Source organism: Rhinolophus hipposideros, assembly GCF_964194185.1.
Source record: "Rhinolophus hipposideros genome assembly, chromosome: 9".
Classification (NCBI taxonomy): domain Eukaryota; kingdom Metazoa; phylum Chordata; class Mammalia; order Chiroptera; family Rhinolophidae; genus Rhinolophus; species Rhinolophus hipposideros.
Window position 1 is genome coordinate 14075193 of NC_138055.1, and position 12505 is coordinate 14087697.

At 41.6% G+C, this 12505-nt stretch overlaps 1 protein-coding gene across 2 annotated transcripts in view; it reads right to left on the reverse strand.

Moving 5' to 3' along the window:
- Positions 1-1832: 1832 nt before the first annotated feature.
- TCP11L2 (t-complex 11 like 2) overlaps positions 1833-12505 on the reverse strand; it is a 35668-nt gene continuing 24995 nt past the window's right edge. Inside the window, exons 8-10 of one of the 2 annotated variants that reach the window (XM_081060970.1) lie at positions 12287-12468; positions 9278-9450; positions 1833-4805 (exon numbers count right to left, since the gene is read on the reverse strand). In XM_081060970.1, the coding sequence (XP_080917096.1) occupies positions 4561-4805; positions 9278-9450; positions 12287-12468 (600 nt within the window). In that variant the 3' untranslated portion in view covers positions 1833-4560. The remainder of the gene's footprint in view (positions 4806-9277; positions 9451-12286; positions 12469-12505) is intronic. The other variant, XM_081060969.1, reaches the window with a different exon arrangement.

Here is a 12505-nt window from a genome sequence, read left to right on the forward strand (position 1 = left end):
ACAAGTTGATTATACAAACAGTCTCTAAAAGATCAGATTAAATCATGGAGAATAAAGTCACAGTTGATTACTAAAGGAAATCAGAACGTGTTTTGTCACTGTCCTTTGAAGATGACATCCAGGACAGTAACTGCAGCTTTCCACATACCCTTGAGTTTCTCTGTCAGTGACAATATTGGGCTTAATGAACCATGCTTCTGATAACGACAGTTTTTGTTCTTTTGCACTTCAGTATTTAATCATCACGTCTCACAATACTAAAATCTCTTGAAGCTTGAAAGAGATTTAGGACTAATTAACAGTTATTATCATGTGTTCTGGCTACACTATGCTTTAGAATTTGCAGACAATTTCAAGTACATTATCTCATTCGATTCTCACCGTATCAGCCAGGTAAGCAGGGAATAGAATAAGCAGATAGGGGAGGAAACGTCCATTTAGAGGGTTCAGGGAGATTAAAACACTGGCTTTAGTTTAGATAGCTATTAAGTAGTAGAAGTGAATTCCAACTCAAGTCTTGTGACTCTCAGTCTGGTACTTTTACCAAAGGAATGGAAAATTTTGCAACTTACTATCAGAAGGAGCACAAGCTGAACTTTATTTTTAAGAAAGGGTCTAGTCAGAAGTAAAAATAATGTTGCACAAAAGGTGCCACTTCATTCCCCAGGCCCATGGCATACTTTGCCAGTCAGACACAGAATTCTCTGCTGCTTATCTTGGATCTAGCTTCAGAATCCTCTGAACACAGTGTTCTGGGGAGATACTACTAAAAAGAGTAGACACATGATTTTAAACTTATTTTTATGAAAAGAAGGTTTTGTGTTCAAGGAAGCTGAATGCTTCCCAATATTCATGTCAGCCTCTTTCTCCTGGGCACATTTTCCTGCCTTCCTTGCAATTACATGAGGCCACAGGATTAGGTTCTAGAACAGACCATGGGTGGATGTGGACAGTCCTATTCTTTCCGTTTCTACTGAGGGAATGGAGAAGACTCTAAAGATGTAGGGCACAGCTGAGTGACAAAATGGACGGAAGTTGGTTCCCTGAATGGCTGAATGGAGTAGCCACCCTGCCGCCACCATACTAACCTACCCCCTGCTTTGAACTATAATTTGAGAAATAAGGCTCTACTGAGGCCACCGTGACTTGGGAGCTATACGGTCAGCAGTTCATCTACACACACTAATAAAGGTTGACTTCATGTGACTCTGCCCTTCCTTGAATCATCTTTCGGTGATTGCAATGGGTGGTCTTCTCATACATTTCCTACAATCAAAATGTAAAGACCTCATGAATGTGGACTTGTGTTTCTCTTTCTGGTCCTCAGCATTCCCGTCCCATTTGGGAGAAAGCCTTAGTTGGGTGACATTGGTGGGACCACAGGAGTCCAAGGGTCAGCTATTCCCTCATCCCATCCCTTGCAAGTTAGAGCCTGGGCACTTGACCTAGATTTTTCCAACTGAATGTCGATATCCAGGACTGAGTCTTGAGCGAATGAGGCAAAGAAGCAAGGACAGTTGTGAAATCAATCTCTGAAGGCACACACTGAATCCACCTTGGCTGGAGTCCTGCAGCGTGGCATTGCCTTGGTTCCTACCCACTTTTCCAGCCTGATTCCCCAGATTAAATAGATTCTGTGAAGGACTTAATACCTATCCAGTAAACTCCCTTCCTGCTTCAGTTAGCCAGAGTCTGTTTCTACTGCTTGTACCACACGTGCGCATGTAAGTGCTTATATGCACACAACACAGGCATATTCCAGCACCAACAGCACGTGTTCTTTGCCAGGGCAGTATTTCCAAGACAATAATTTGTTCATAACGTTTTTCTTTCAAAAGATTCAATGATTTTTTTATCTTTCAGGACAGAAACCATACATTTCAGCATGACAACCCCAGAACCTTTTTACATTTATTTCTCCTCTCATCACTTTTACTCTTCTACCATATGCTGGTCCCTGGGCTCACCGTTTCTCTACACAATTGTGTTCACCGGGCACTTGGCCTGTCGTTCCTTTCCCTTTCTTGGCCTGTTGGCAAGTTCCTGCCTATCCTCATGTTCTAGCTCAAGAAGGATGCCCACGAAATAGTGTGATGATTTTTCCTCTAGCACTATGTTTTATAGCCCTCACTACACTTGACTGTAATTGTTCACAAGTCTGTTCTTCTCACTAGGTAATAAACTTCTTGGGGGCAGTGTCTGTCTAGTTACCTATCAGACCACCTAAGATACTTCTTAGCGCATAATAGATGGTCAGTAGGTGTTTGCTGACTGACTGACTGAATAGACATGACCCCATGTCTGTAAGACTGACGATCAGCATTGAATCATTCTAGAACAACCACAATAAAGACTGCTATATTCCAGCCCTGAGCAACCCAAAAGTGGTTTAGAAGACAGACACTCGCTGTGTTGAAACAATGTTTAATGTTTAAAATTAAACAGTGCACACAATACATGTTTTAGCAGTAGATGAATGAAAATGTGTGTATGGTGTTTAATAAAACTGACATTACAAAACAAGACCATGTTAAGAAAACCCTAAAAGTAGAAGTAAACATTTAGATAAAAACCAAATAACATGCTAAGGGATATGATTTAAAAATCCTAATAAATGCAGTTGCCTAAATCCAGACTTGAGACACTGAGATTTACTTTGCCACTTAGAAAAAGAAAAAAAGCAGAATGCCCTTCATTTTAAATGCATTAAAAAAGAAAAGTTTGTACATTGTTTTCCTGCTGGCAACTGCAGTATAATCAAGTATATAAGAATACCAGCTGGATTCCAATCTGATAATTGAAAAACGCACCTGGTCTTCCTGTTCAGTATACAGTTCACCCCAGAAAGCGACAAAAAAAAAAAAAGAAAAAAATCACACTACTTTTCTATGTCATACCCTCCCTGCCACCCATGCCCCAAAGTTGAAAACTACTTCATAAGAAAATGAACACAAATCTTCAGCACCTTATGGTTTCTAAGCATGGGCAGCGTGCAAACAGAAAGAGGGAAGAAATGGGTAAGGCTAATAACGTGCTCTTCAGTAAATTTCAACTTATGTACAGCTGCTTAAATGGACAGAATGGCTGATTTATATGTATTGGTCATTGTGAGAAAAAAAATTGACTTTCAAAATTTCCTCAAATTTTGGCAGATCCCTCCAAAATGTGAAGATTGGAGATAATCTATTCACATACTCCTTTCCTAGAACTTTGTCAAATAAAGGAGTAGCACCATAATGGTGGAGGTGGTGGGGAGGAAAAGGGGGCGAGGAAGAGAGGAGAGAACTCCTATTGACCTCTTACCACTCTTCCCCACCATCCTAGTAAGGTTCAACGAGTCCTTATAAAACGAAACAATCAAAAATGTGTTTTATGTAAATAAAGCACTTTCTGGACTGAGTCCACCCAAACTGTAATGCTTCCTCTTAACACTTCAAATGAAGCATTTAATTCCAGGACAGGCAGAATTTCCTAATATCCAATGACAAGCAGTGCCAGCTTGGCAAGGTTTGATTTAATGCTCACGAATGTCAAATGGTAACGCTACTTAGAAGAGCATCTTGGTCACAGCAGGGTCACACAGTTTAATCAGCACAGCAGGCATTTGCTAGCGATTTATATGGTTAAAAAATCCAAAGTTTAACTATTTCTTTTTTTGTGAACGTCACTGAGAATGGGGATCTCCTGGGCATCTTGTTTTGTTAACTTCCCTTCTTATAAGTAAACCAATTCAAACCATCTGCCTTATGTAAAAATATTAAAATCTTATATAGTCCTTACCAATGGCCTGAGAAATGCAAAGACATTCACTAAGAGATTTGTGCAAAAATTATTTCTCTCAGAGAGCAGGATTGTAAGAATAAATCAACCTCCAGAATAAAATTTTAGAAGGCATTTGTTTCTATTTTCACTAAATGAACAAGGGAGGTTTTATCTAAAATTTGCATATAGCTTTAAAAGATGTAATAAATTTAAATTCTACACAAATACTGACAATTGGTATTATAAAATGTGAATAGCTACATCTGTGGAATTTTAGGACTTACTATGTAAGTTTTTGTTACACAATAAAATTTCATTGTACATTTCAAATACAATTATGCTTCCTTCACATCATGTATTCAGAATACCAATCCCCTTCGTTATTCTCACAACTTTCAACCCTTTTAAGTTGTACCAAAGTTAAAAACCATTCGATTTGATAGTGACAAGTAAGGAAATACAACTCCTTAAGGGTTGAATGAATAAGCCAGATATAAATGCTTTTAAGAAAACATTTACAAGTATTATATAGGTAATATAATTGATTACAAATTGCTTTCTGTTCATGAAAAACATCTCTTCTGAACTTGAAAATGATGCATGAATGGGACTAGGTGATGAGCGTGTCTTCTGCAATGCTACCATTACTGGGTTACACAGACGCGGGCTAACACTGCACCATGGACAGGACTGAGAATGTGCCACATCTGTAATGCCATCGATGGAAGCAGACTGGGTACCGAAGGGCTGGATTTCTAATCTCTCGTCCAATGTCAGTCAGTTCCTCTTAGTTCCTCTTTAGTTAGCAGGAGATGAGGCATCCGCCTTCCCCGGGCCTTCCTCACCGAAGAGCAGCTTTCGAAGTATATTTGCATAAAATGGTCCATACACTTGTTTGTTGAAATTCACAATGTTTGCGTATTGACAGCCTAGCACTTCCAGCTCCTGTTGAATGACAGCAAGGCCTCCGGGTACAGGAGGCATGCATTTTTGAGGGCTTGGAAGACTAAGGAGGCTCTTCAAGTATAGCTGGATTCGTTTATCTGGGGGAAAGTAAAATATCTTTATCCGTCCCATTATTAAAACATAATTAAAAAGAAATGAGAACAGTAGCTACTGTAGGTGGATTGCAATAATACTCCCAATTCTTTACCCTCCCTATATCCATGCCCTTTACAAGGTAGCTTTGCAGCTCTTCCCATCAAAGGCTGGAGTCTGTTTGCCCAGGTCTTGTATTGGGGCTGCCCTTATGACTTGCTTTGGCCAATACACAATGCAGCACAAATGACTGTCTGTAGTTCCACGTCAAGGCCTTAAGAGCCATGGTTCACACCTGCCCTCTCTACCTACTATGTGAACAATGTGGACTTGATGAAAGCCCACCTCGAGGAAAGCCCTGCTCTTCTGAGGCCATTCGAGATCAATCTGTAGCCAACCAACTCCCAAACCCTTGAGAGAACCCAGCAAGATCAGCAGGGCTACCTGCCCAAGCCACAGATGACCACAAATGCATGCGTAAGGCCAGCAAGACCAAAAGAATTACCAGGTGCCCCCACAGACTTCTGAGCAATACCAAATGTTTGTTGTTGGTTTTTTTTAAGATATGGAGTTTGAGGGTGACTTATTTTGCAGTTACAGCTAACTGATAAAAAATGTAGACTACTTTTCGGGTAGGGCAGGGAATCTTTTACAAAACGTCAATACTTAATGCCCATAATTTTAGTTAGGTACACTAAAGCTGAGTTTATAAACTGGAACTGCCAGTTTGGCCCTCACAGTGTTTTGTTTTTAAACCATTTAAAATTTGAGGATTTCACACAGAAATGCGAATTTCTGGTTCCTTTTTTAAAAATCTAGAGGCAAACTTGAGGGGCCCAGTTACCACATGGCAAGGGTGACCACACATCCAGGCTTTCCCAGGACAGTTGAACTTTATGCCTGTGGTCTTGGCATACATAAAAAGAACACTGTCAAAAATGTCCTGGTTTGGACAATACATGATACATTCACCGCACACACGGCCAACCATCTGGAGGCACCAAGGAAAGGCCACCCCTACTGGCACTCCCGCGTGCCAGCTTTACCCTTTGCTTCAGTGTGTCTGCGTTGGAGAGTACTTCACAGAAACACGCAAATGCATGACTGAAGGAGGCTGCAGACGTACTGAGCAAATACGACCCGACAAACCAGACTTGCTCCAGCCCATGCTGTTCCAAGGACCTTCTTTGGCCTTGGAAACACAAATCTCACAAATAAGTTTACTAAGGAGAACAAACTCCATCAAATACAGACAACTATGACATTAATGAAACTCATCTCCAAGCATTTCTCCCAAAAGTCACATGTTCCAGCCAGATCTGACATCGAACTCCATTTCCCAATGGAGGGAAACGTGTTCACGTCTCAGCTAGAATTGTTTCCTCTTACTAGAATTCTCTTCCTTCTCACCTCATTGTCTGCCCCAAGTCAAAAGCAGCCTTCAATGCCAAGGCTAAAGTGGCCTCCTGCTGTGGCTCTCCCTCATGTCTGTTACACTATCACACCATATTATTGTTAAGTGGAGACTGTGTCTCTTGCTTAGTGAGCTCTCTGAGCGTGAGGGCTGTGTCCTTTTTGTCCTTATAGCCCTGGTGTGGCATGTGGCAGGCACGTCACAAGTGCTGGCTGAATTAAAGTGAGACTGGAATGGAAAAGGTCTGTAAAGATCAGTCAAACTGAAAGCAATGGGAGTCAGGGAGGAATGGGTGCTGGAGAAGGCAGTCAGAGGTTTTAATGTATGCCTCATCCGTAAATTTGTCAGCAAGAAGCAATGATTCATGTATGCATCACCTGTACAACTGAAAATTACTTTTTAAAAACAGAGATGGCAATAAGAATGCAAATAATCTACACGGTAGTCTATAAATAATTTTTACCTGGCTTTAATACGCATTTGAAAAAAAATTGGTTTGAAGGAAACTTCTCTGATTATCTTCTTAAAAGGCTAAGAGCCACGGCAGGAGTTGTAATTGCACTGTAAATAAATAGTACATCAGCTAAGCACAAAAGAAGGCAGACCATGGAGACGGTGAACAGGGAGGAAAACCATGGCTAACGATGGTCAAGTCCTTTTTATGTCCTCTAAGTGCTTAATTTATTCTAACTCTCTTATGGGCAAAAAATTAAGAATCAATTGTGTACTAAATTTCCCGTTAGACTGGTTGCCTGACTCTCCAGAGCCCAGGTCTATTTTCATCACAAATATGGTCCAAAGACTTTCCCGCAAGATTGTTTAGAGAATAAAACTCTTTTAAAACTGTTATTATGCTGACGTTCTGTCTCCTCTGTGGACGAGTCAGTTTTTAGGCCAAGACTAAAATGACAGAAGCATTTGTCCAATTAGGAGCAGCCAAAGCTGAGTCGCTGCCAAAGGCGTGTCCTTGGCTTCCAGAGTCCAAGGAGAGCTGCTCAAGTGAGTCATTCAAGTTGCTAAGCAACAATACTTTGAGGTTTAAAAATGCTTTCAATTTGTAAAAAAACAGGACAGTTGGACTGGGGAGAATGGGGTCGAAAAAAGTTGCTTTCCTGGATTGTAAGCGGCCACCTTGGGGCGGGGCATCCGCTGGCCCCCAGCCTCCCTCTCTCTCTGACTTTGCAAGTACTTCCCTTATCCAAAGCAAGGGCACGGAGGATGCCTGGGTGCCCTGGCCACCCTGCCCAGCCTGCCCAAGCAGCAGGGCTCCAGCAGTGCCCAACGGAGCAGTTAAGAATCTGAGCTCCAGAGTCAGGCTCAGTAAGAATCCCTGCTCTGCACCCGGCTAGTTATGTGACCTCAGGCGAGAGTCACTTAATCACTCTAAGTCTCCACGGTGTTCGCCCCTTGCACAAACATGTATTCAATGTCGTCTACTGGCCCAGTGTAATATAAGGAGACAGCAGTGAACAAACATGCACCCCGTTCTCATGAGGCCTGCACACCAGTGGGGGGCTAGCGCTATGTGGCAGAGACTGCACACAGTCTGCCCCTCTTCCTCCGAGAATGCCATCTTCCAGACATTAGCTGATCAGCTGGAGTCTACGGGCTGAGGACAGGGGTATGTGAGCAATGAAAGTCACGCAGGAAAGGGTTCAGCCACAGGCGGCTGTGGTTAGGCTGTGTTATCACCTGTCACCTCAGCAGCCTGCAGCACTGCACACCAGACTGCTCTTTTCTTGGGGAGGGGTGACGCCCTGAGCTCTTAAGGGGCCTGTGTGACCTAGATCTCCAGCATTCTGTATCCCAGGGATAAGGATGAGAGAAACTATTTGAGAGCCTCAAATAAATAACAAGCGTTTGTATTCTCAGGGAAGTAAGTCAATGTTGTACTTCAAAACCTTGCAGACTAGTCCTAGAATGTTAGCACGTAAGTACTAAATTGACGGCCATTTCCTCCTCCTAGTCTTTATCCCTCCCTCTCTGTAGCAGACTCCTGCTTTGTGCCCTCTCCCCCTTCTGCTGGCCACAGCCCCAGATCTTGTCTGGGGGGAACCATCTGTCCCCTACACTCAGACCAGGTTTTACAGTAAAGCAGGAACTGAACACATGTCTCGGGCCTAAGTTCCATCTCCTCTGGCCACCAAGACTGATTCGAGAATGGGACCATGACCAACAGTCAGGCCAACAGGAGCCAATGAGACTCAATTCTGGCGTCATTACTGGAGCTAACAGGGAAGCCGACTCCTTGTTTCTAGCTTGACTTACGTATTTTCCGCTGAAGCTGTCTTCCTAGAATAGGCAGAGACTACGTATGAGACAGACAGTCCCAAGGAAGGCAGTGCTGAGGGCTGGCGGTAGAGGAACTAGTACCAGGGACACAGTCTGAGCTCATAGGAAACAGTATCTGTAGCCAGCCGCACCTCTGGTCTTTTCAGTTATATGAGAAAATACATTCCCGTTCTGCTTAAGCTAGTGTAGAAGTGTAGGTTCTCTGGCACAGGAAACAGAAAAAGTCCTAAAGCATTCTTGTTCATTTTCCCCATTCACCAACACAATTTGACGCCCAGATATTCACTTTTTAGCAGCAAGTACCAAAAAAAGCCCACCCGTTATGCTTCCCAATTCCACAGCCTTTTCACGCTGTCTCTTGAAGCCTGAGTAAGAACGGGTCCTCAGCTGGCTTAGGCTAGCTCACAGCAGGACCAATATCTGCTTTCTGTGAACATACGACTGGCTGGTTTGGACTGTTGTATTTATCTACTAGGATTTTAACATTACTGGCAGCATTTTGTTTTCTCCATAAAAATGTATTAGCGGGATAGAAGGATAGAAGACCCTGAAATATTCCCCCACTCCACTATGTATATACACACAGAAGTAGTTGAGTCCCAAACCTTTGAAAATATTAATACTTTCTTCATATTTTCAACATGTATTCTCCAAAAGAAGCAGGTAACCTGTTTAAGACTAAATTTTGATTAACACTTAACATTAGTTATAACCAGCAAGTGAAAGCAAATTGGATTTGAAGCAGAGACCAATAAAAACATGAGGACCCACCAATCAAAGACCGGATAGGATTGTCCTTTTCTTCGATGCTTGAAAATTGACCTACGAGATTAGCTTGGACGTCAGCATTTAAAGTGGGGAAGCCTCTCTCCATCAGGGTCTTGTTCACCTCAGCACAAGTCTGAACACCAATAGAATTCAGGACTTCCTTCAAGTTAAAGGTCCTACAAAACACAAAACAAAATCCGATCAGGGCAAGTTTTTCTTACTCAGTTTTGTTGCTGTTGTTTAATATCAACTTGTTTTAAATATCTACCATTTTTTGTTTATATAAACAACAATTACCTCTATTAGGACGAACTTAGAAAACACTAACTCCTCCCAACCACTAACCCTTATTTATAGCATATTTTTACACGCTTAAAACCACTAATCTGTATGTAGTGTTAATACAGGAAAGCAGAGATAGAAAAACGTGGTCCCTGAAAATAAGTCTGCAATCCCATTTTCATGTAGGACTATCAGAAAAGAAAGAAAAGACCTATTTCTTAAAATAAACGCTTTGTCCTGAGTGGATTTATTAATAGAATTTTTTTTTTTAGCTTTGAAAATGAGGTAGAATCAATTCCTTTATTTATGCCTGAGCAGTAAATCTATAACACCAATCAAAAACAAGAAATGAAGATATCCAGAGGTCAATACCATAAAGGTAAATTATCTAAAACTCTTGATCTGTCATAACCAAAGTTAAACTCCTCATTGCTACTTTCAAGTGACTGATCAATAGCGCAAATATATAGAGCACAGACAAATTATGAAAAGTAATTAGCAATGGGTTATTAATAGGTAAGGAAAAAGAAGTAATTAGAAAGTATGTTTGTTGGGTCCACACTACTGGGGAATAAAGACTGAAAATTGCATCTCACTATCCGGAAAGGGTCTTTAAGATAACTCTGTTCAAAATGGGAATGAAAGGCCCAATGAGGGTCGGCAGTATAAAGTAGTGCTTACAGCATAAGCTGTAGTGTCACACAGACCTGAGTTCAAATCCCGACTCTACCAGTGAACTTGCTATGTGATTAGATTAGCTCTTGGCAGATTGTCAGGCACACAGTAAACGCTTAATGAGAAGAACAATAAAAAATAAAAAACTTTATCATTATCATCATTAACAACAATAAGAAATAAGTCCTTGGTATTCTGCCTTCACTGGAATTTGTTATAAATCCACACTGGACCTGCCTTTGGGGTTCTACAACCCAAAGTTAGATTCTTTAAGGCAAAACTTTTACCTCCTAACTTTTACCCAACTTCCTCCTAGCTTCCACCTGCTTTTAATCAGTGAGCTCTTAGGCTACAGGAAAAATTAATTTCAGCATAAACTATGACTTGCTATTCATAAGAAGGCAAAATTCTTGCTAGTTTTCAAAATGCATCATCAAGCCCAATATAAATGACATCTGGGTCTACTGACTATTTGGAATCATCTGCTTTTCTTTATTATCAATGTTATTACCCCATCCATAATTAGGATAATTGAGAACTGATTATAATCATTTCTGAACACAGACTGGGGCGGGGGGGGGGGGGAGAAGCGGATTAAACAAAACAATAAAACAACCGGATAGGCAGAACAACTATAAAGAGGACGATTTAGCAACTAAATAGTTACTAAAAGCAGCATGTATTGAGCACTTACTATGTGCCACACATCTGTACAAAGTGTTTTACGTGAATCACTTTGAGTTCTTGTAACTCCAAGATAAGTATAAATATTATTCCCTTTTTGCATGTGAGGAAGTGAGACCCAGAGTGATTCAGGAACTTGTTCGAGGGTACATACATGATAAGTCAATAACAGAGCTGGGATTTAGAACTTGGATTTAGACCCCAAAGCCTGTCCTCTTAGTAAGCACACTGTTATATGCTTTATATTAATACTAAAGCAGCACTGGGGGCTCACTAAAGGCTTAAAAAGTTTCTGGAAATGAATGGTTACCCAGTGTGGGGAAACGCTAGGGTGAGACCAATTGCAAAACCAGAGATTTCTTTTCATTACAGGTTTCGGGTCCCAAGCGTGAAAGAAATGAGCCTGGCAGGTTAGAACCAGAATCAGTAGAAAGGGCAGGGCCTTGAGACAGTCAGACCAGGACTCACGCCTTGGTTTGCCCTTTTCTTGCTGTGCAGCCCAAGGTAAATCTTATTCTCTCTCTGAGCTTCAGCTCCAAATAAGAACTTTGGATTCTGTAACTGCTCGGGCTCCTTTTGGCTCTTAATATTCTAGGGTTTCATCAGATGATTTACGTGCTCTCTGAGTACTGGGCGGGAATATGGGAGAACAGGTGCAAGTCCTCAGGGAGAGGAACAGAGTACAAGTCCCTGCAAACACCTGAAAGGGCAACCAGCAGGAGGCGCTGATCGTTTGAGACGCATGGACACCTCTGGTCACTGACTAGGATTAGGATCTGACTTGGACAGGATTCCCAACAAGATGATTGAAATGCAAAATCTCAATGGGATGCTAATACACAACGAAGGTATAATCCTGGGAGGTGAATTTTACAAAAACAACACCTTCACCGGCCTTGTGTAAGTAACATCCTTAAAGGACAGAGAAGCCACCACTTCTAAAGACTTGAGAGCAGGCTGGATCAGTGAAGCTGGTAAACACCTCATTATACAAAAACGATGGTGTCGGAACAACTTAATGTGGAAAGCCTCTTTGACAGGGCATTCTAAACACCGAGCTTGGTGGATTTCTGGGTTTTGATTGTTTTTTTCCACAGTGCTGTCAAAGAAGAGCTTTTGCATATAACCATCCTCAGTGGAAATCCTACACTCACCTTGGCACTTGTCATGGAAAAGACCTCTCCCTTCCTATGAAAGGACATCTCAGCCCTCAGAGATATTAAAAGAAATTCTAGAAAAGAAGGTGTAAGATAAGCTTCTTTAAAGCACAGTCCCGAATATCATGTCCAGATGTCCGAGGTTATTCTCGTGCTCGGAGACACATACAGGCCTTAATAGAAGGCGGAGCAGGTGACAACACTTGGAACTTACTCTTTGTTCATGCCTTCAAGTAGAACAGCTGAAATTCTTTTTAACCTGCTTGCAAACTCAGGTAGGCCTTCTATGACAGAACCCACGATGCTATTGGTAATTACGGACAGGCAGGCAATGACTTTCAATTGATTCAGCTTTTCTGTCAGTTCCTGAAGACGTGCTCCATCTGTCATCAGGGTCTAGCATATTTATTTGAAGTGGAAAAATAGAAAGGGA